Below are 24,473 nucleotides of genomic sequence, written 5' to 3'. Positions count from 1 at the left end.
AAAAAAAAAAAAAAAAAATAAGAGCTCTCAGATATGTCAAGGTAGACTGGGGGAGTGTGTCAGTGAGAGCAGCCGCCCCTTTTTTTCCTTAACGGTTTTCATGTTGGCAAAATACCAGTCACTGCTGTTGGTTTTCCCTTAACTATTCCAACTGTCCCCCAAGTAAATTTTTTTTTTTTAATTTAAAATTTTTTTTTTGTCTTTTTGAGACAGGGTCTCGCTATGCAGTTCAGGCTGGCTTTGAGCTCACTTTGTAGCCTAGGCTGGCCTCAAACTCGCAACGACCCTCCTGCCTCAGCCTCCCGAGTGCTGGGATTACAGGCGTGCTCCACCATGCCCAGTTCCCCAAGTAAATTTAAAAACTCCATTTTGAGATGAAGTGACTGCATCAGTCACAGGTCAGGTCACCAGTGACAGAAATAACTTTAGAATAGGTACAACTGAGTGGACTCCTGGAAATCTGAGGACAAAGGATGACCCCAGAACTACCAACAAAACAACCGAGGAATGCCATTCCTGATCTGCTACTCCAAGAAAGTCCTCCACTTCTTGCCTTTCTAATATATCTCTTTTGACATCTTTTGGCAAGGCAACACGGACAGAGCAAAAGATATTGTCACATACGGTTGGTACCTGATTTGCTCAACTGCCCTCTTAGCCAGCTGCTTTAGAAACCATGACCTGAAGCCTGACCAAAGTTGACAGTGACTTCTGGAAAAGCAGCTAGGCATCCCCAGCTTTGCAGGCCACCAAGGTAACTCTGTGGTGAAGGATGTCAGGCAGTGCCTCCAGATATATGAAAATATCCAGTAACTGTAATTCTTGGGAGAGGCGGAGGAAGGATTACAAAATACAATGATAATATGGTACCAACATAAAGCGATTAGAAACGCTAAGTAATTCTGTTCTAAAGAAAATGGTTCCTCTCTGTTTAGCCGATTTGGTAGCTGCCTAGAAGCATCTTTTTAAAAAGGTGGCTAAAGGCACTCCAGGCGAGTTAGAATGGCTTCTACCCGCGAGAGCAGTTTCCTGGTACCCTTTGCTTATCTTTCACAAGCATCTCCAATACAGAGTTTTAACATTTATAATGTGGCAGAAACTTTACTCTCATTTAATTCAACCTTAAAGACTACTAAGACAACCCAATGAGAAGGGCATTGTTCTCCCACTTAGAGATGAACAAATCTGAACACTTACATGCACCTTACCAAACTTCCTATGGCTAGAGGGGCAGACCTGGTATTCAAACCTAAGCATTGCTCCAGACATCAATGCTTAATTGTTTTTCTACTTCCAACAATCAGCCCATCTCAGCCTCTCCTTATACTCTTCTGCGCGGTATCAGAGATCCAGTCATTCAAATGTGATTGTCTGTCCAAATTTCTTAGTACCTATTTTTAAATAGCAACCATAATAGAAAACATTTTTTTCTTTTGAACCTTATTAATCTTGACACTAATTGCTAAAATTATTTTTGACCCCTGAGGTTGCAATCCAACCCACCAACATAAAAACCCATCACCCAGGAGATAATGATTAACCAGATGCTGTATATGTAATAAAAGCAACACTGTCCCTTCTGTCCATATGACATCCTTTTTTCTCGCCTCTTGCAAAGCCTTCAGAATTTCTCCCCAAAATCGGTGGGGTGCCAAAGGGAAGAAGTGACAACCTAGAGCAGTGATGGTGAACCTTTCAATAACAAACAGCCCACTTCCGCACATGCGCCATTAGGTTCACCACCCAACCTAGCGCATCTCTAAGTAGACTTGGGTGTTCATTCAGTGATCATGTTCGTTCAGTGACCATGTGTTAGGTGAACATTTTGAGAGAAGGGAATAGTGTGTTTTAGAAGTATGTTTACTTTAAAAATTATGTCTTGTAACTTGACCCAATAACTATTTTTCCCTGCCTTGTAGTCGTCAATATACAAAATAGATTTAGGCCAATAGTCATATAATTTCCTTTAGTTAAAAGAAATGAATGTAGACAGTGGATTAGTGACTACTAAATGTACTTTAAGGGGCTGAGAAGAAGCTGTGTAGTGTATTTGAAACGCTCTGGTCAGGTGGTGAGGCAGATGCTTTGAACACTATCATCTAAACCCACATTGTCAGCTGGCATGGAATGTAAGTAATTTTCACTGGCCAATGCAGCTTGGAAGGTCATTGGTTGGCTACGAAGGTTTTTAAGAGGCAAAACCTATGAAATGAGGTGTAAGAATCTGCTAGACCCCACAGACTAATGGCTTTTGATCAGTACTCAGGTCTAGAGTTCTCTTTGCTTCTATGTCCCACTTCCCCACATTTAGGACTCTGTTGCCTGATGCAGCCAGCACACCTCATTCTACTTTAAGAGCGTCACTGCTTTGGCTCTACCAGGAATCTTCTTCCCAACATGCTCGTGGGATTACTTACAAGCAGAGATGGAAGTTCCCCAAGCATTCCAAAGGCCCTGACTGCTAATAGATATTCATGTGAGAGACTATTTTAGACTTGCTTTTATTTCAGGTAGTCAGGAAACATAGATTTACCTTCCGTAATAGCTGGAAGCCACCTTCCAAACGGGACAGGGGAATGACTAAATTGGCCTATAGTTTGCAATGCTATAAAAGGAAACAGAGTCATTCAACCCTTAGCCTGTAGTGAGGGTCAGCTTTGATCCCCTAGCGCTTCCCTTAATATACGGCCTGACAGAGGATCTCATGGTCAGTAGATGAATACAGAGTTTTAAGAGCTACACAGAAAGCAATTCAGTTATTGTAAAGGTCAAAGTTATTCACTGCCAGTGGTGCTCTTAATATAGTTAGGAATTTTATATTTCCAGTAATTGCACTTGATTACTTAGAAGACTTTCAGTTTGTTGATGATTGCACAAGTTTAAAAATATAAATGATAGGGCTAGAAATGGAGCTGGTGGGCGCCCAGCATGCACAAGGCCCAGACTCAATCTCTGGTATTTTGGGGGCAGGGGGGAACTACTGCTTAAAATTGGGGTTTTTTTGCCTTTTTTTGTTGTTGTTTTTCCGGTATCGGCAATCGAACTCACAACCTTGCGCTTGCCAGGCAGGCACTGTGCCACTGAGCTAAATACCCAGGCCCTACTGCTTAAAATTTTAAATAAACCTATTCTATATATATGTCAGCTCAACAGAGTGCTAGGAAAATATTGTTGAGATTAAAGCAAGGGCAATTTGAAAATTAAAGAATCAATCATGGGACTGGGGGCTGCTCAACAATACAATACAGTGCATTTGAGAGGCCCTCAGTTTGATCACCAAGACCACACACACACTCTCTCTCACACACACACACTCTCTCTCTCTCACACACACACACACACAGATACACTCAGATTCACACAGATATAGACTCACACATACCCCCTAGACAAACAAACAAGAAAAGTCAACTTATATTGTAACATATGAAAATCCTAAAAGTAAAACTATGGCAAATATTTTATTTGGTGTTTCATGCTAGGTCAATTTAAACAAATAAAACAACTTTGTTGAACAGAATTTTTTTTAATACAATGACTATGTGTACACAGACAACTGAGAATACAGAAAAAACCCAAGTTAATGTTTTAACAAAGTACAAGCTGTTGCTAAAAATCATACACTTGGATTTAAAAGAAACAGTCCAAGAGATGAATAGTCTCTCATTCAATCTAGTAGCTGAACCAATCCGTCTTTTAACAAAACCAACACATTATACTGGTATAAGTTTATCTTTCTTTTTTAAACATTCCACGTACACACATGTATTTCCTCAGTGTTCCCTCCCTTTCTACATTTAGTCATTAGTTGTCTCTTATATGGGAAAATAAAATTGAATTTATATTAGCAAATGAAAGTGCAAGTTTGTACAGCTAGGCTCAGCAGCAAAAGTGAAGAATAGTGATGCAAAGTGAAAGCTGACGGCTGCCACACAGCGCGAGGATGCCCGTGAAGGCCCTCGCCCCACGCGCCACACGGTCAACCTTCCACTGTATTTCCATTGCTCTGAAACGAGCAAAACCTAATTCTTTTTTCATTTAAAGAAACACGAAATCTCCCCCCTCCCCCCCGTATAATTTGAGATCAGGTAAGGCAAAATAAGTCCCCACCATCCTTGGGGACAGCAGCAACATACAAACGTCAGAAGTAGCCCTGAATCATCAGTGACATTCTCTCCCAGTACCCTTAGAAGGAATGCATCTCAAAGCAAGTCTGCAGCGTCGTCACATTGTTCTAACTGATCTGATTTGTTTGGAAAACCTTATAAATACGTTAAGTAAGAGGAGAGTAAATTATGTTCTTGCTTTGAAAAAATAACTTTTTTTTTTTTTTCCTTCACATTTTAAAACTTCTTAGGATGCTTTTTGTAAAAGGAGCTGCAAGAAGAATGCGACTACTAGGTTCACAGAATGTCCATGTACGAGGTGCATTTACAAGAACCCGGCAGTCTGCCTATCATTTGCCTCTACAAATAGAGCTTTCTGCAACAATATTTAAACAGGTTTAATTTAAACACCTCCTCTAGTCACTCTACTTGTAGAGAAAAGAGGTACTTCTTTTTCAAGTATTATATTGTAAAAGGTAATTTTTTTTGCCAATTTTATATGTTAAGCTTCTAAGAACAAAATAGCTCTGTGAAAAATCATGCTTAGTCAGCCCATTTCTTTTAGAGTTGAATGCTCTTGTCTTTTAAAGGATGCAGAAAAATATCGATTTGCTAAGAAGGAACACACTGGAAAAAGCCATTTTAAAGTACTGTAGAATAAGGAGCATTTATTTCTTTCTGTTGGCGAAAATTATTAGAAAAGCTATCCAGTCTGTTGTCATTAGCTGGTTTTAAAACGTCTTTTCAAAATGATGGTCAAGCAATCTTTAGAAAACTGGAAGAGGGGATGCTCCTTTGTGGCATGAAAGGAATTCCATTAATCGTAGAAACTCTTACTCAATTTCTGCTTTGGTGCATCAGAAGAAATGCTCATATAACTTCTAGGAGAGGAGACAGAAGAAGAAGCAGATTAATACGACACTTACTTAAATGTTATTGAAAGAAAATGACAGTGGTATCTTACATTTCCAAAATATTACCATGTTGTTATATATACTGTCTTATATAAGAATAGGCAGCTGTCTTAGGATTCACAGCCTTGTATTTAAGTGAATTCTACTACTTAAAAGAAAACACATGGCCTTTCCTTTACTCCAACCTAGGCCGCATCATTTACTTTTCTACCCTGCATATATCAACTAAAGGTTTCTTGGAGATTAGGGATTTAAACATTCATGTGTTGATATCCTTAGTATCCGATACTTAGGGTTCCAGGGAAGGGAAGAACAGTGGGAAAGAATTCACAGATAACTGACAGGGTGATTTAATAAGATCTGCCAGAAGAAGCAGAAAAGCACATGGACTCCCTCCCGCCATGAGCCTGTGACATGGCAAAGGCGTATGTCCACCAATACGGCATGAGAAGGGTTCCTCGTGGCTTCAGAACCAGAAACTCAGACCAGGGAGGGACTTTGGGACCTTTCACAGTCCAAAAGGTGGAGTTTGCCAAAGGGAAATTCCATTCCCAGGGTCACGTACATTAGAGGAGCAAAGAAGGTAAGCTCGTGGGTGTTCAACACAGACTTTTTCACCTCCTTAAAGGTTTACTTGCTATGCATTCACAAATGGAATCTAAAAGCAAAACAATCCGGCCACAAATAATTCTATACTGATTCCATTTCAATATCCTGAAATTTTGAGCCAGTTCTGTTTGTAACGGTATAAACAGATACAGATCAGAGTATGAGACTGATCTGCTAGGAAGAGAAGTCAAGAAAATTGAAACAGGTTGAAAAAGGCAGCTGGGATTATGTATCCCACTTATTTCTGAAGTGATGGAAGTGTGCTGCTGAGGGGCAATGACTACCATGTTTGTTGTTATTCCTGATCCTTTTGGGTCCTATAGCTACTGGGCGTTTTATACAGAGATTTCAGGTCTGGTATCTCAGAGACAGTGCAGAAAATAATCTCAAGTCTCAAAACATCTATAACAGTGACGGCAAACCTTTTAGAGAGAAGTGCCTAAACTGCAACCCAAAACCCACTTATTTATTGTGAAGTGCCAATACTGCAATGAAACCTGAATACTGAGGTTTTAGTTTAGAAAAAATAACTCATACATTAAAAGAAAAACACAGTAACAGAACTTTCAGTGATGTAAAGAGCTCACTGAGGCACGCGGGCCACAGGTTCGCCACCATTGATATAGTCACTCACAAGAGACCCTTGAGCTCAATATGACTCCTGTTAGGAGAACTGTTCTTATCACCTAAATCATAACTATCCATCACATTACACTTTAAAAAGACAATAACATATGACCCAGGTTGCCAAGCCCAAACCAGGGAAAAACGGCAAGAGAACATAGGGCAGCTCAAGTATTCGAAGACCTAAGCAAAACAGAAACAACCCCAACCTCTTCTCAGGTGGGCAGAACTAGGCTGGAAGGACAGTCTGTGATGGGGAGCGGCCTTGTCTGACACAAAGCACCTCCTGACGGTGACGCTGACCCTGCGTGCTGCTCTGGCAGCAGAGGCTGAGGGTCGCTTGCTGGGTGCCGTCAACTGAGTGAGAAGGCAGGAGAGGGCCTTCAAAGTTCTGTGACCACAGTGGAGAAGGTGGCAGTTCATCCCCTCCTGGGTGTCACATTATTTCTATGGCCACCAAAGGGAGTTCAAGGCAAGCTTACCTGCAGTCTGCTGTGTCTGAACCCCATCTACCTGAGGCAGGGGCCCAAGCGTCCCTTCCTCATCGAAGGCCAAAATTGGATTCAAAGGAATTTCTGGGTTCTCCCTGTTGATGACATCTAATCTTGATGGCTTAGATGCGATAGGTAAGGTTATACTTTCTTCAAAATTTTCATTCTCCATAGATACTCCATTTTCATTTGGTTGTCTTTCTAAATTAGGAGCACTGGGGAAATTGAAAAATCAGAGCAGAAAAGAGTCAGCACCAACACTTTTAGAACAACCAAAAATTATTTTATAATAAACACATTTATCACTTTATAGTTTAAAAAGTCAAACTGATTGACCACATCACATCTAACAAAAATGGTGAGTTATGATGTATTTGTATTTTCAGCTGTTTCTTAAAAAAATCTGACCTTGCCATAAAAGCTATTAAAATGGACAATTTACCACTTCAGAAAGATCACCATCAGTGGAGGGGCTCCTAAGGGGCAACTTCCTTCAAGATGAGCAGGTCCTAACTCCCACTTCAGGAGTAAACTGTCACAGTTATGTGACTGTAGTGGCACACAGAGGAAAAGATTACTCAGAGACGAGACTTGGTCTGAACACCAAGAGGCCCAGAGGGGCTATCAGTTAGATAGGCCCCACAGCCAGGGAGCCTCCCAGGAGTAGCACCAAAGCCAAGGACTTTTTGGCTTTTATTTAGCATATCAGGGTAAGAGAAGAAAAAGGAAAAAAAAAAGCAGTTTGGGCAAGGAACTGTCTCAAGGTTAGACAGTCTTTTGGGAAAAGGGGAAGGACAACGGCCAGATACAACACGCCTCACTAATCTAAACTTATTGTTTAATCATTTACTCTCCACAGAGCCTGTGTGCTTTTGCCCCACAGCTGAACCAGTCACTCCTTGGCCAAGTCCCTCATGGTAAATGATCTGCACACAGTCACACAGCTGTTGAGATACAAGGCTAGATACACAATTGCTCTTTCTTGCTGGTTTTTTTTTTTTGATCTCATTAAGCTGGTCTCATTAAGGGTCAGGCTGGTCTCAAATTCATGATCTTCCTGCCCCAGTCTCCGAGGTGTTGGAATTACAGGTGTGTGCCACCATGCCAAGCTTTTATTTGAGGTAACGGGTTTCACTACATTGCCCTGGCTAGTTTCAAACTCCTGTGCTCAAGCGATCTTCCTGCTCAACCTCCCAAGCAGCTAGGACTACAGGCGTGTGCTACTGTGCCTGGCTGGTTGCAAACACATGATCTCTTGCTCTTTGGTCCTATGTTGTTCTCAATAAGCCATTCTGTGAATTTCTTGGCTATTCAAATTCTGGCCCTCTTTTAATATCCCTAGCTTTCTAAAATGCTTGCATAATTTCATCTACATAAATTGTTCAAGACCAAACTTTCTTTGTTGCTTTTATTGAGACAGTGTCTCACTATGCAGTCAGGTTGGCCCTGAATTCAGTACGTTGTACAGCCTGGCCTTGAACTCAAGATCCTCCTGCCTCATGGTCCTGACTGCTGGGACTTGCAAGCATGTGCATGCTCAGCAAGACCAAACTTTTTCAGTTTTTTCTAATATACATAATTATCAATTTATTATAAAAGCTACATATATGATAAATACTTGATAAAAGTCTTAAAATATATTTGCTATGCAATGTATAGAAAGAGACATTTCAAAGTCATATTGTTACTACTGTTAGTGTTCAATCATTTTTGTAAGAGGTCTGCTGGTACATTTCAATTAAATTTGTTCTCAGAATCACATTTCTCACTCAATCTCATTTAGAGGGCAAGCAAATTCCTTAATTTTTTCTTCCATAGCTTTTTTCCACTTCTTTCTTTCTTTTTTGGTACTGGAAACTGAACTCAGGACCTTGTACTTGCCAGGCAGGTGCTTGTGCCGCTGAGCTACATCCCCGGATCTTCCATTCCTTTTTTGTTCTTGCATATTTCTTGCAGAAGTTCACGCACTTCTTCTTCAACTAGATGAAACTTTCAATCTGCAGAATCAATGCATTGCTGCTTTTCACATGCCAGCGGTATTACGTCAGCTTGATGGGCTTCAGTAATTGCATCTACTTGTTTTTTAAAGGCAACATCCCCACTGTGAAGCTTTTAACTGCATTCTTTTGTACTTCAGTACTTTTGTTCCTTTCTGCTTTAAGTTTCCTTTCCTTGTTTCCAAATTTTTCTTTCCCTTGTTTTACTTGTGTTTCAAGACGACTTAGAAGTTCTCCTTTGTCATGGCATTTCTGATGAAGTGTGCTCTAAGCTTTTCTTATTTCTTCAAATTCTAATTCTTTTGCTTTCAACTGTTGTTTCAATTTTTTCTTTCTTTCACTGTGCCTTTCCAGTTTTTCTGTCACATTATCCAGCTGTAAGGATATTTCGTGGAGTTGCTGAGTACATTTTTCCATTTCAGTGATCTTTTCTGGTAATGTTTTGATTTGTTCATCTTTTTCTTGTAGACAGTCTTTTAATTTTGTAATGGTTTCAGTTTGGTCTTCTATAATTTTGCTCTTTATTCTTTATGTACCACTCTCACTTTCATTTGCTTTTCTCAGAGATTCATTCTCTCTACATAAACTTTTGATTTGCACCTCTTTCCATGACTTTGAGCCAGACATGATACCTGCTGTGCCAGCTCATGTCCCCATACCTTTTTTTCTGTCCTTAGACCATAAATTAGTGATTTCTTGGCTGCTAGCTCATAAATAAGCTGGTCTCTTTCATGCTTGAGAATTTCTATTTGAATAGTCTTCTTGCCATCTTCGATCAAAATTTCAAGAGTACGGATTTTGATTCTGTAAATTTGCTGCTGTTTTCTGTTTCAGTTTGGAAACTTCTGCTCGTTTTGTTTTTTGTTCCTTTACCATGCAATGGATCTTTAATTAAAGAAAATTAATTTTCTTTTCTTTGAGCCCAAATAAGAGCATGTTTGTGGGGCTGGGGATTTAGCTCAGCAGCACAGTGCCTGCCTGGCAAGCGCAAGGTCATGAGTTTGATTCCTGGTACCGGAAAAAAACCAAAAAAAAAAAAAGAGCATGTTTGCTCTTGGCTAACTCAGTTGCAACATTTTCAAAACCTTCTTTAGTATCTTTAAATCTTCTGGCTTCAACAGTTAAAGCAACACGGAATTCATGTTCCAAACCCAAATACTGCTGGTTTAATATATCAATTTTCTCTTGGTATTTTTATTTCTTGCTCATGCTCTCCCTTTCTTCTTTGGCTATTTTCTTAGCTAAGGCATCCTGAAACTCGGCATCACTAAAAAACTTCCTTGCCTCAAGTTCTTTCCTGTGATCCTGTTCCTTCAATGCCAGCAGTTCATGAAGTTGCTGCATTTGCTCCTTTTCTTGGAGAAGAGAAGTCTGAAGTAAGTTTATTTCTGTACCAGCAGCTGCAGCTTTCAGTTCCATCTCTTGGAGAAGCCTCATCTTTGTTGCCCGCTGCTGCCTTTTTTGTCTCTCCATTTTTTCTAATGCTTTTTTCCAGGGTTCTTCAGTGTCTAATATGATCTCTTGCTTTCATTAATTTAATAGTTTTTTAAATTTCATTTCGAAGTTTGGGAACCATAACTTCAAATTATGCCTTAGAATGTCTCTCCTTAAAAATAACCTCCCTTAGTCTATCTGTGGTAAGAAAAGCCAGTCTATGAATATCTTTTTTTTTTCACTTGCTTGCTTATGCAGTTTATCGGTGTAATCCATAAGTTTCTTTTCAGCTCGTTCGGCTTTCTGTCTTATGTTTCTCTTTTGGTACAGCTGTTCAGCTAGGGACCTCTAAGTGTTGTCTACTGAGTCACGCTTGCCTACTGTAATTATTTCAGTCTTTAGGTCTTCTGATTCTTGTACTACGTTACAATTTGCTGAAGATGATCTTATGTATAAATCCTTAAAATAAGTTTGTTTCATTTTACAGTTACACCTTCTAAAAGCGCTGTTAATTCTACTGTGGTGCTTAATACTTTGGATAGTTCTGGCACACTGTGGAATTTTTGACCATCTAAGAACTTTTCCATTGCATTCTTTCCTGTTTCCATAATTACTTTCAGAAGTTAAATCTGTGTTACTTTTTGGTCTGAGATCTTTCTCAGGAATATTATCTATTAAAGAACTAGAAGTCTCTGCAGACCTTTGTCCATGAAAACACACATCCCTGCAGTGGCTGTTGTCTTCATTTTCGATTTTTCCCTCCACCACCGCCTCCACAGTACCCATGACAGGGATTTTAACCGGCGCCCAGTGCTGGGTGGGACCGCCTGCCGACCAAATGTCATGGTTTGTGTCTGGGTCTCATGCAGTCACGGGGTGGGCTTTCAGAGTCTGTGATTGATCCATGACCCAATTCTGGGATTATGGGTGTGAGTGCTACACCTGCCCTGGGGTGGACAGTTTCCTCCCTTTTGCTCTTGTTGCTTCTGCTATCCTCCATGGCTGGCCATGAATGTTTGCCCTCTGCTATGTGCCTGCCACTCTGCCTTGGAGCCAGCTGAGTATGGACTGAAACCTCTACAGACTGTGAGCTAAATAAACCTTTCCTTCTTTAATTTTGGGTGTCAGATATTTTGTCTCAGCAACGACAGAAAAGTAACCAAGACACCAAACGTTTATCTCTGCTCCTTAAATCTGCCTCTAGCCCCATGTTGATCCTCACTGATGAAGTCATTCTTAGTATCTAACATTTTTGGGGTGCATTGAACAGGCAAATCAAATCCTTAATTATCTACAGTTTCTCTTAGACTGTTATTCTTTCCAGCCCCATGCTGCCAGCTTTTTATGTTATATTCTTACTCTAATTTTTAAAAAATGGGGGTCTTGCTACGTTGCCCAGGCTAGTCTCCAACTACTAGGCTCAAGTGATCCTCTTGCCTGAATCCCCCAATTAGCTGGGACTACATGCCCAGCTATTATGATCGGTGTTGCAATAAAACAATGACTATTCATCAAACAAAGGCTGGAGCAATAAATATTACCATTCATTTTACTTGAATGCAGCAGGGTGCATGCACAGTTGTCACACTTTGTTCAATGCTCAATCAGTTACTTGCAAGTCTCAGTAATACCAACTGCTTCAACTTAAGTCACCTTTTCTCACACCTGCCCCAATGGTAAAATACAGCTAATGTAAATCTAACTTTTCCATTGAAAAATATTTTTAACAGAGCCCTGTATCTGCCTGAAGAAAGTTTACTTTCCCTACTTGAAGAGAAATGATGACTTTGTGGAATACACTAAAGCATCTCTGACTTGACTATCTTCGTATGTTTTTGTTAATTAAACCTTGTACAATTTTTTTAAAGAAAAAAAAAAAAAAAAAGACACCTGTCCTAAATGTTTCCCAAGGCACTGCAAGGTCTGAAAATACTTTTTGTGAAAGAACAAAAAAATGTGTGATAGCGCTTTTCTGCTATTTCACCCACTGAGGAGGGGAGAGGAGGCCCGGCACTATACGTGTGACTGCATGTGTGCACACACCCACACGCACCTGAGCGCATGCACATGTGCCTAACACACGCTGCTCTGTCTGGGTCTTCACACCTGTCCTGACCTCGTGTTCTTTCCCGGTACCCATGGGTTCTCTGTAGCCAGAGAACAGTTGTGGTTCTCCACCCAAAGAATTTAAGGAGAAGTTCTGGTAAAAGGTAAAGAACAGGGCTGTATCTCCAAGCCTTTCTTCCTTGGCCGTCTTAACCCCTATTATCTTGCAGGCCAGCATGTGTTCGGTCATAATAGCAATGGCCAAACTCAGATGTGAGTCACCCGCTGACTTCATCCCCCATTTCATGCCCACCTGTTCTTCCTGTTAACAATCAGAGGACTAATTGTGTCAAATGGTTTGGATGACCAGTCAGGTAACATTCAGGGTACAGGGAGACTGGCAGAAATGATGAAAAAAACTGGAGTCAGTGGGGTGAGGGGTTATAGACTTATGTGACCCCTTAGGAGCACCAGCTTTTAAATTTCCATTCAGAGGTCACTGGCTGGATGTAAAATTCTTGAATATTTCATTCAAATCCTATTCAGAGAAGGGCCAGGGCCCCAATCTGGCAGTCCATATGGCTTATCAGAGCCAGGTCTTTACTTCTGGAGACACAATCATTCTATAAGAAGTAATTTGTATTAAAAGTGATATTATCACAATACATCACTAAGGTATCCAGGCTTCAATTTGTGATTCTCCTGCCTCAGCTTCCCAGAGCACTGGGATTATAGGTGTGTGCCAACACACCTGGCAGGCCAGTGGGTCTGTCAAGTTACTCCTATATTTTGCTGTTTATATCTGATACTAATCTACACCTGCTTATATTGTTAGGTGAAAGGGAAAAATAAATCTATGCTCATCCTTCTCCCAGGGGTTTGACAGGGATCATCTTATACATACGACAAAGGACAATTTACTCTTTGGGTAAAGATGGATGATAATAGTAGTGCATTTTGGTTTACCTACAAACTGTTGATTTTTTTTTCAGGTAGAGAAGACTAAAATAAGCAGGCTTATTATCTGTATCATTTTATGTAATACAATTACGTTTTTGGTTCTTATATAATGATTAAGTACTTGGTAATTTTGCTATTGAAGACAGTTGGCTAATGTAGCTTTTCTTTTCTCCTTTTTTTTAGGTGGGGGCTTGAACCCAGGGATGCTGTCCCACCGACCCTTTTTATTTTTGAGATATGGTCTTGCCAACTTGTCCATGCTGGCCTCAAACTTGTGATCCTCCTGCCTCAGACTCCCAGGTAGCTGGGATCACATCACATACGCTCTGCTACACAATTTATTTTATTGATCAGATAGAATTATCAGTAGCTTAGTAAGCTGTAGTATGTATTACCTGTTCTCTATCAAAATAGAATTCTTTCCAGGATCCTTTTTGTGCTTTCCTAACAATCTCCAAATCAATGACTTGGGAATAGACTTTTTTTTGAAAATCAAACTAAAACTTAAGAAAAATATACCACTTAATATATATGTTAGGTAGTTAAGACAAATTTATTCAATGTAACTCAGAGTATATTAAGATATCTCATTCTCTTTGATACTGCAGAATGCCAAAAAGAGCTCTACTATTCCAGGAAGACATGAACAGTAGGATGAAAGCAACCTACGAAGACAGCAGAAAGCTGACCTGATCAGGTGGGCATCAGACCTCTCTACTGAGGCATTAGGAGCAGGTCACCATGCAATACTAGAAATGGTGAAAAATATCTTTCCTTACCTTTTTGTTGCTGCCAATTACATTATAAAATATTGTGTAGTATACGTTTTTAGATTTAGAAAATAATTTGAGGGCTTTCCATTTTCTATTGGTAGCAAACACCCTCACACTAGAGATTAAAAATCTCTAAAATAATTGAAGTAGATTCCAAAATTTTTAAAATGTCATAGCTAAAATTTTTGAACATTACTAAAAAATATTTCTACAAGTCCTCCACGACTAGATATTTAGTCACAGGCTAAACTTTTATTTACTTTTTTTATTTTAAAAAACGCTCTGACAATACTGTAGATATAAATACAAGGGAAGAGAAAAGTAATTTTTTTCTCAGCAATACTGGAGATTGAACTCAGGGTCTTTGCACTGAGCTACACCCCTTTCCCTATTCTAAGTTTTGTTTTGAGACAGGATCTTGCTTAGTTGCTAAGTTGCCCATGCTGGGCTCACATTTGAGACCCTCCTGCCTCAGTCTCCCAGACTGTTGGGATACAAGCATGCACCATCATGCCTGATTCAGCTCTTTTAATTATTGTTAGGAATTATTTGGTTCCTCATTAAGAAGCTCTGCTATCATAAAAGTATTCATATCTAAATTACTTTTATGATGGAACAAACTTGTGACTTAGTGTAACATTATATATATCTAAAATAGAATTGTCATATGCTATTAAAGGATTAGGATATCCAGATCAGTTTAAAAACATAAAAAGAAAACTAACAAATTACCTCCTATAATTTTAATAGTCACTAAAACCTCACCATGAAGACACAAGAGAGAAAATATTGACTTTTTTAGAGTACAGAATTCAAACCTTCACCCAAAATAAATGATCCTAGTCAGGAATGATGGTGCATACTTGTAATCCCAGGAATCAGGAGGCTGAGGCAGGAGGACTGCCATGAGTTGAAGGCCAACCTGGGATATGTACTGAGTTAAGGCTTGAACACCATTGAAAGATTTTGTCTCAAAAAATCTAAAAGCAAAATTAAATGACCCCCCCAATTAATGACCCAAATAAAAATCAGGATGAAAGAGACCTTTATGTTAGAACTTTGAAATTCTATCAGGCCCAGGAAACTCTGGAGGAGTACAGAGATTTGGTATAACATGTGAAAAGGTCCCAGATGTTTGACTCACCTCTCCACGGTCATTCTGGGTTGGTGCGAGGTGTCCACATGTGGGCTAGGGGCCGGTTCTCCACTTCCTGGTGAGTTTGTGACACATGGGAGTGCAGCTTCCTCTGTGTGTAGGAAAGGAGAGAACAGAGTTACTAATACTCTACTGTCCCACCCAACCCCCCAGGAACCACCACACCCGGATTATGTTCTGACTGTGATTCACCAGCTGTGGGACTTTGAGTGAGTCATTTCAATTCTTACCTCATTTTCCTCAGGGATATTGGTACCTACCTCATGGGCTACTGTGAAGATTAAATATATTAATACACACAGAGAACACAGAACGGTGTTTATCCCATTGTGAGGGTTGAAATACACGCTACTGTTATTTTCGCTTACACTGAATTGGCCATGGACAGAAAGTATATACTGAAACCATAGCATGTGATGAAGATAGCAGTAAGCAAGCTTGATTGGGCGGACCCCAAACACCTCCACGGAGGCGGCCACAGCAAATCACCACAGATACTAGAAATGGTGAAAAAGATGCTTGCAAACTCAGCTCATACGGTATTTAGAATGGTGGAGACTTCATAAATGGACGCCTACTAACTCTGCTACTTGTTATTCCATACTCAGTGCTGGAGTCCAGTTTAAGCTAGTATTGATGCCTGACTCTCAAATCGGGGACAAGCTTACTTAGAAGTCTCACACCCTTCATACAGGTCACAGTTCCAGAGAACTAACTCTGGTATTTTATGGCTTCAGCTTGATGTGACAGAATAACTGAAATAATTGCAAGAGAGTGCGATTTCACGACCAACCTGCCAGAGCTGCACAGAGTCTGATAACTGAAGCAAAGAAGTGATGATAATTTGGCCAGGAATGGTGGCACATGCCTATAATCCCAGTACCTGGGGAGGCTGAGGCAGAAGGAATGCCATGAGTTCAAGGCCAGCCTGGGCTACATAGTGACCTCAAGGCCAGCTGGAACTGCACAGCGAGACTCTGTCTCAAAAACCAAAAGAAGAAGAAGATGGGGGAGGAGGAGAAGGAGAAGAAAGAAGGAGAAACGCATTTGTGAAGCCAGTGGCAGCCCACTGGAGGGGAGTTCTCGAGTGGGTGTGAATTTGCCTGCCTGGGCGCCTGCCCATCTTAGAATTCTCTTTGTAGTACTGGTGACACCACTCAGCCCTCAAGCAGATGCCCAATGAAGAGAAAAGGAGTATTTTATTTTCAAGCTTCTTTTTTTTAAAACTTAGATTACATTTATGTAAGTGTTGATAAACATGGGCTTATCAAGCGACAAAGTTCATCCCTTTCTTGCCTTTGTTTTGTCTTGAATTGAGCCCAACAGGTATTGAAAGAACGGACAGGAATAACAGGAAGGGGAAAAATGAAAACAAAAGCAAGGAGCCCGGCCAGGCACAGACTGCAGCCTCAGCCCCTCAGAGAACCCTCATCTGGTGCAGTGCACAGCCTCACGGGGCTGTTCTGATGACTCGCTGCTTGTCCTGCCTCAGCCTGTAGCGATTAGGACCTTGGAGAGAGCATGCTAAAAAAACGCAATGGGGGTAAGAGGCAACCATCTGGATTGTTCTCCAAACAAATGTAACTATGGCATCTGTAACAGAGTATGAAAAGCCCCCTATGAAGGAGTTAAGACATACAGAAACTAGAATAGCCTCTATTGAAATAAAATCAAATGCCAATCATGGTTTGCACCTGAAAAACCCCTAGAATTTACAGGGAATACTTCTTTATGTAATCATTTGATTTGATTGTTCATTCAGCCCTGTGAGGTACTCTAGCTTTTATTTTTAAATAAAAAAGAGACAAAAGTACTGCTGGTCTTTTCTTTTCAGATTGATAGTGCAAATGAACAAAGAGGACCCAATGGTGAGCTGTCTACCCACTATCTGTATGCACAGTCATGGCGGCCATGTGGAATCATGAAGAATTAGAAGCTGGCAAGCTGGGCCCCAGCTGCCTGGGCATGAGCGCCCCCTGGGGAGGAGGCCTTGCCTGTCTTCTTCACACTGCAGCAGTGCCTGGCATGTAGAAGGGCTTGTTGATTACAAGAGAAAGCATCCTCTATCTCATAAGACTGCAGTGGAAGTTAAATAAGGGAATGCATACAATTTCTTAGGTATAAAGAAAAATAAACTCAAAGCTTTTATAGGTAAATGGATGCAATTACAGACCATACTCAGTAAGTGAAATGAATCAGATATGCATGTGTAAACATCATTGTCTCTCTAGTGTAAGAACCTAAAAGAGTAAATACAATATGAAAGGTTCAATAGATACTGTGAAAGGGAAAGAAACACTTGGGATGAGGGAAAGGAGAAAAGAAAAGAAAGGGAAAAAATATATATATATACACACACAGATAGCTAAGATAATTGTACTACTAATTTCTATTGATTTATTGAAAGGAACGTTAATGTTTAATTGTTTGATCAATCTTGCATACCTAGATCTGGTAATCTGGGGGAGTACTTGGAAGATAACAATATCAAGTATTGTTAATTTCCTATCACCTTGTTTTGAAATACTGTGTTGTTTTTTATTGCTTTTGTGTTGTTCTGTTTTTGTTATTTTGTTTTTGTTCTTTTCTCTTTAAAATAAAATTTAAAAAAATAAGGGAGTGTATAAAAGATAAGCCAGGTGTGGTGACACAATCTTGTAATTCCAGTACTCTGGGATGCTGAGGCAGGACGAATGCCAAGTTTGAGCCCAGCCTGGGCAACTTAATTACTTAGTGAGATCCTGCTTTAAAATAAAAAATTAAAAAAAAGGTTGGAGATGTTTAGTATGAAAGTCTTGGGTTCAATCCCTGTGTCCCCCTTGCCTCCCAAAATATGTGTATGAAAGATACACCTGATGCAAAGGGCAGTTAATCAAAATTAACTGGAGTAATAAACTAAGATTAACTTCAGTTTTTAAACTGACATTTAAAAAAATAACCAAGAAACCAATAATCTCCAACATTACAGCATATGAGCAACTTCCAAATAAATTTCAATACATTTTCCATTTTATCTGTAAAGTCAGAATTAAAAGAAGTAACTTTTAAATCTTTCTCCTGAGGATTGCAATACATACAGATTGTCCACACGTGTAAATTTAAAGGCCTTAGAGAGAATGGCAAAGGCAGTTTCACCAAAGCTTCCCTGAGCTTCTGAGCCTCTGCCCCAACCCTCATCACACCCTTGAATATCCTCATCTCCAGAGTGAAGATAAGCGTTTTCCGGGTCAACTGGGGACAGAAATACCTGTTCCTCCAGCAAGAGCTCCTCTGGCTATGTCACCATTTCTCTGGTCAATGGTTTTCTATAAAAAACAAAAAGAGGTTTTGAGGGGACGGTAAGGAGGGCTGAGAGTATTTGCCTAGCTTGCCCAAGGCCCTGGGTTCAATCCCCACTATTGAAAAAAAATAGTGAAAGAAAAAAATCAGAGCCATCAACAGTAGTCAGCAAATGGCCATCTGAGTACCTTATCTGCGGCTTCTGTCCTCCTGGTTCTCTTCATAATCTCCTCAAGCCGCTGCAAGAGAGGGTGAGAAAGGGGATCGACACGGACAGCAGCTCGGCCAGGAATGTTTCAGACACAATAAAGTAGCAGCGACAAAGCAGCAGCATGTGTGTTTCGGGGAAAACCGAATTCGGACTGCTTCGTCTTGGTGGTTATTCCAAAAGGCTGGGCGCCGCGTGGGCTGTCTCCAGTGGAAGCAATTGCTTGGGCGGGCTGAAACCTGGGGCCGGTTGGCCGGTTGCTGGGAGATGATTTATTAGTGCCAAGGGCTCCTTACCCGGAAAGGGCAGAGCCCACCTGTTGCTGATGGCAATGCTCGTCTCTCGGTATCTCTTGGCCTTTAGGTGGCTTCAGATCCAGAAAGAACCAGAGCGATTCTATCCCAGGTTCTGCCCGCGACAGCTACAGTACCTTCTTCCGCTCCAGGCGCTCCTGCTCCTCTCTCTGGAAGTGTCTCTCTCGCTCCTGCCGGACCCTCTCGGCTTCCTCACGAACTCGGGCCTCTTCTTCCTTCTGAAAACAAGAAGTAGTATCCGGAACAGGGATCGATCGGTGACCACCGCGCTCCACCCGCAGGGGCTGGGACCCGCCCGGCGCGCACCTGCTTCTGTGCACGCTCGGTCTCCGCGCGCGCCCGCTCCTGGCGCAGCTGCTCCTCCCTCTGGGTCTGTTCGGCCTCCAGCCTGCGGGCCTCTTCCTCCCGGCGGGCTCGCTCCTCTGCCACCCTTTGAGCCAATTCCTCTTTCTTCTGTCTGGGGAAAGTAAAACAGACACGTGAGGGGGATGCCTAGAAGAGAGGCCTGAGTCGATGGGCACTGCAAGGAGAATTCGTTCACAGGTCTGGCGCAAACACCTGCACTGGGTGTGCTCAGCATCCTCAGGGATGCTATTCTTCCCTCTCCCTTCCCAGCCTCTGTGGGCCTGTGGACTGCTAATACTTCGTGGGAGAGCTTGCTTTTACAAAGGATCTGCAACTTAACTACGTATCTTTAAAGGCTGAGACTTGCCCGGTGCTGGTACATGTCTGTAATCCCAGCACTCTGGGAGGCTGAGGCAGGAGGATCACAAGTTGGAGCCAGGGCAATTTAGCCAGACCCTGTCTCAAAAAATAAAAACAAAGACAAGCGATATAGCTCAGTGGTCGGCCCTGGGTTTAGACTCTAGTACTTACTGCAAAAAGCAAAGTAAACAAAATATACTAAGAATAGGGAGATAGATCTTTTGTAAAAAGGAAGGGGATCAAGATATGGGCTGGGGGGCAGAAGGGGAAGGGAATGAGAAAAGAATTAAGATATGTTAGGTACACGTACCAACTCGCCATGAGCAATGCGATCATTAGGTACTGAAAATGTACAACAACAACAACAAAAAATTAAAACTTCCAAAACTCAAAAGAAAAAAAATCAAGGCCTGAGACTTGTACAATCGAAATGATGTGACTTTTTAGTGGCAAATCTGAAGCCCCCCCTACTGTGGAAGGAAATTTTTGTAAGTAAGTAGGGTCCTAATGTTCCCTCCAGGAACAGAAGGGACGCAGACCACACAAGGTCTCTGCCGGCTAACACGCAGGCCACGTCCAACCAGGAGGCCCGGCTTCGGGGCTGAGGTCCTCCCTGGAGGAGCAGCTCTGTTTGTCTGAAGAACAATTACATTGACCTTTGCCTTATTAGGCCTAGAAGGTGGCCACTGAAGCAAACGGTCCCCAGCATACTGTCTGGCAATCACGGAGCATTTATAAATCTCTCACTCAGCTACTCTCCCAGGGTTTTTACCTGAAAGAAGACATGCATAGTCATTCTGCAGCTTTAAAATGCTAATTACAAAGCTAATGAGGAAAACCAAAGGTTGGAGAGGTGCTAAGTGAAAACACAGACTGCAGAACTGCACCTCTACTGTGATTATAATCATGTAAATATGTATGTGCATATGTGCGTTTGTGCATGTGCCCATAACCTACTCACACATTTCCGGATGGTTCAGAGACTAGAAAGGACCAGCCCAAGTGTACACAATTACTGAAATCAATAAGACTATGGGTACATTTTTTTGAGATGAGATCTTGCTATGTAATTCAGGCTGTCCTTAGATTCATTATGTAGCCTAGGCTGGCTTCAAATTACAGTGATCCTCCTGCCTCAGCCTCCCAAGTGCTGGGATCACAGGTGTGCCCTGCATGCCTGGCTACATTTTTTTCTTTAAACCTTCTAAATCAGGGCTGCACTGTCACTAGTAAGAAAATGTAACTGGTCAAATGAACACTAGGTCAGCTAATTCTGAAAGGTTCCCTTTTGTCAAGTTGCCACCCTCTCCCTCAGGGGGAAGACTTCACACAGGGCCCCAGTGATGTCACGTCACTGTCACCCTTTACCTTTCCAGCTCTTCCTTCTCCTTCTTCTCCCTTTCCTCCTTCTCTCTCTGCTCTCGGGCCAGCCGCCTCTTTTCAGCCAGCAGCCGCGTGGCCTCTTCAGGGTCTGTGGTGCCCGCAGAGACCTTAGGGGCGGCGCTGGTGGTCACAGCGGATGGGGCGGCAGGGACGGAAGCTGGGGCTGGAGCCGGTGCTGGGGCTGGAGCCAGGGCTGGGGCTGGAGCCGGGGCTGGAGCTGGAGCCGGAGCCAGGGCTGGAGCGGGAACCTGCGCTGGAGCAGCTGTACAAACAGGTACAAGAAACCCAGTTGGAAACAAAACTCAAAGAACAAAACAAAAACTAGCATTCTCCACACATGCTCTATGTCTAGAATTAATCATTATCAAAGAAAAGGGAATGTTTCTTACTGTGTGTTCTCACGGTTTCACTGTATTCTGTCTGTAACCAAGCAACAGGTAACAAAAACTGTGTGTACGTGAGCCCTCCGACAGAGCGCACACTCTGTCACCCTGCCTGATTTTAACAGCGGTCAAATCGGTCAGCCACATCCAGCAAATGTGCACTAAGGCGAGAGCCTCGGGTTACATTCTGCAGCAAAATGAAGATGTGCTCTTTCATTACATTTTAAAAATTTCTGCTCTTGGGTGATGATTTATTATTGTGGCGCTAAAGCCTCTCTCTCTCTCTGACTGTTCTCACCATCCAAGGCACAGGCTGATTCAGGCTAGGAAGGGGACACCCCTTCTGACAAAAGCCTATGCAGGGCTGTCTTCAGGTCTGGGAAGTGCGGAGCCAAGGCCTCGTCAGGGGCACGCGGGTGGCTAACACTTCCGGCTTCCACTCCATCCTTACCCAGCAGGACAGGAGCTGACATTCTCCGGCTTCACTCTGATGGAGGGAGACCCAGGAGGGGGTGCCCTACACACTCTTGCAACTGATTCAGCACCCTTGAGCTCTGAGCTCCGGCGCCTGGCCACGCTCAACCCTCCTTTCCCCATTTGCATTTCTACTTCTGCTCCAGGGGATTTTTCTTTATCACCCTGATATTCTTGGGCGCTTATCCTATTTTCATGAAAGCAAACCCCAGACTCTTCCACTCTGTCAACATTTTCATCTGTCTTGAACCAACTATTCTTTCTTTGCTCTATTCTTGACCTTGAGACTGTCTTAATCAGAGATATTTTGAATGAAAACAATTTTTAACAAGAAAATACTAAACTCCCAGCTCTAGGTGACACCAGATTCCTAAATAGAATCTGGTCAGCTTCACAGAACCACTGGGTGTTCTGGGAAAAACCTCTGACCTCTTGTCAGTGCACAGGGTAAAGCCAGCAGTGTTCAGACCCTTGTGTGCTCAGGAATCAACAAACAGCTTAGCATCCATCAGCTCCTCAGACCTACCACCTCCTATTCTGATCCAGCAGGTGTGAGGTGAGGCTACGGGTCTGCATTTAAAAAAAAACCCTAGAGGGGGTGGTTTAAAAATATTTCCATAAATTCTTTCAAAAATCTCCCTTCAAAAGGTGGAGCGTGATGGCCTATCTGTGAGTGTCAATTGAACCTAGTGACTTCTTAAGAGCAGAAATGACAGAAATTGGCGTGTGTCTTCTGAGACTGATGCAATGGTTCCTCCTTATTCTCTCTCACCACTGAGGAGGCCAGCTGAGCAAGCAGGTGGTGAGAGGACAACAGCAACATGTTTGCATGTCACAAAACTGAGGCCAACAGCCATGTACAGAAGCCACTTTCTGCTGAGTCTTTTTTTGGAGACAGGGTCAGGCTGACCTTGAACTCATTATGTAGCCTAGGCTGGCTTCAAACTCATGGTGATCCTCCTGCCTCAGCCTCCCAAGAGGTGGGATTACAGGTGCGTACCACCACACCTGGCTACATTCCACTGGGTATTGAGATGACTGTACCCCTGGCAAACAGCTCAACTACAGTCTCACAGGATTCCCTGAGCCACAAGCATTCAGCTAAGCTGTCCCCAAATTTCTGACCAACAATCTGTATGCGATGAGAAATGTTTTGATGTCTCAGAGCTACGAAGATTGGGCTACTTTGCTACACAGCAATAGTTAACTCGTCTCCTCTCACCAACGATTTGGAGGCAGATGCTCTGAACACATTTTTGTGAAACACTGTACTTAGTAAAAGGACTCGGGACCATGTCTGATTTGACACGCCGTGGGCCAACAATGGGCTTCTGGATGTATGGATTGTAAAGAAAATTACACTTAAGAAAGGGTCCTAAAATGGGCCTCAGTGTCATGAGAGGAAAAGCAAGTAAGACAGTGCGTGAGAAGAGCGGATGAGGAGGGAAGACGACGCCCCAGCACAGCCGGGTCGCTCTCACCAGTGTCAGCTTCAGGCTCCGCAGGCGTCTCTTCGACTGTGGCTTCTGCTACCTTCACTAGCGGTGCTCGGCCCCTTAGTGAGGGCTCATTGGCAACGGTCTGAGGTTCCTTCTCGGGCTCCTTCTTCTCCGGTTCCACTTTGGCTTCTCTCTTGCCAGGGCGGATGTTGCCAGGGGATGGGGGCCGGGCCTGAGCGGGGGCAGCTTTGACCGAGCCAGGAGGCAAGGAGGACGCCGGTCGGGGTGTGCCAGGCAAGTGCGGGAAGGACTTGGAGGGGAGCCTGCATGGCAAACAGACAACATGGAGATGGGACATCAGAATTCCTGTCTAACGTGCAGGCGGCCCTGGGTTCAACCCCAGTATTGAAAAAAGACTGTTATTCCCTCAGTCAAAGCCAAGCTCACTGTGAGGACAGAAGCTGCTAGTTCTCTCCCACGGAGGGTGTACTTCACTCACCAGAGCCGGGAGGGCGCTGGCGATCTTGCTTTGGGATTAGCTGGAGATAGAGCCCTTCGGATACCAGATGTAAGATGGAAGGGTACATTTTCTCTGTCTCTTTTATGGCCCTAAGTTCAGAGAAAATAATTAGATTTTTCTGTGAGTGAGATGATCGCATTTGCAGTATTCAATAGTGGACTATGAACCATTTAACAGGTTTCTGCAAATTTTCTAAACTGTCCCACGCAAATCCACTCCACCTCCACAATGGGTCCTTGTTAGTCTACAACAATATAACCGAATTAACACAGGTAACATTGATGAGGTGGCTTTGAATGTGTGATTTGGGTATTTGTTAAAAAAATATACCTAAAAACTTAAGAAAGTACCTATACTTTGTGTTTGAAATTACCAGGAGCAAAATCTCAGTACAGTTTATTCCCTACAAACGTTAAAATAAAAGTCACTCCCATATTTTAAAAAAACTTTTAGTTAAACACTTATCTGTCTTTTTAAATTTCACAGTAACTTTTTTTAATCTCAGAGCATAACGTAGCAACAAAAAATTTTATATGTCTGCTATTCCTGACATTAATTCATTTTCCCGCCATATGGATGTTACAGAAAAATTCCTCCCTCAGCTAATGTCCCCTAAACAAAGTCCGGTACAGGGTGAGCAATCTTAGGCGTTTATACT

At 42.3% G+C, this 24,473-nt stretch overlaps 1 protein-coding gene and 1 pseudogene across 6 annotated transcripts in view; both read right to left on the bottom strand.

Moving 5' to 3' along the window:
- Positions 1–3,506: 3,506 nt before the first annotated feature.
- The window catches only part of Map7 (microtubule-associated protein 7), a 144,521-nt gene continuing 123,554 nt past the window's right edge, over positions 3,507–24,473 (bottom strand). For all 6 annotated transcript variants that reach the window (XM_005390468.2, XM_005390465.2, XM_005390469.2 and 3 more), the window contains 10 exons: positions 23,795–23,904; positions 23,338–23,618; positions 20,985–21,261; positions 19,218–19,368; positions 19,028–19,129; positions 18,578–18,628; positions 18,358–18,415; positions 15,099–15,201; positions 6,736–6,959; positions 3,507–4,987 (listed from right to left, as the gene is read on the bottom strand). In XM_005390468.2, coding sequence (XP_005390525.1) covers positions 4,977–4,987; positions 6,736–6,959; positions 15,099–15,201; positions 18,358–18,415; positions 18,578–18,628; positions 19,028–19,129; positions 19,218–19,368; positions 20,985–21,261; positions 23,338–23,618; positions 23,795–23,904 — 1,368 coding nt within the window. In that variant the 3' untranslated portion in view covers positions 3,507–4,976. The remainder of the gene's footprint in view (positions 4,988–6,735; positions 6,960–15,098; positions 15,202–18,357; positions 18,416–18,577; positions 18,629–19,027; positions 19,130–19,217; positions 19,369–20,984; positions 21,262–23,337; positions 23,619–23,794; positions 23,905–24,473) is intronic.
- On the bottom strand, positions 8,614–11,088 carry LOC102021598 (annotated as a pseudogene).

Source organism: Chinchilla lanigera, unplaced genomic scaffold (genome assembly GCF_000276665.1).
Source record: "Chinchilla lanigera isolate Chin_1 unplaced genomic scaffold, ChiLan1.0 scaffold00038, whole genome shotgun sequence".
In the NCBI taxonomy this organism is placed as follows: domain Eukaryota; kingdom Metazoa; phylum Chordata; class Mammalia; order Rodentia; family Chinchillidae; genus Chinchilla; species Chinchilla lanigera.
This window is presented reverse-complemented; position numbering and strand designations above follow the sequence as displayed.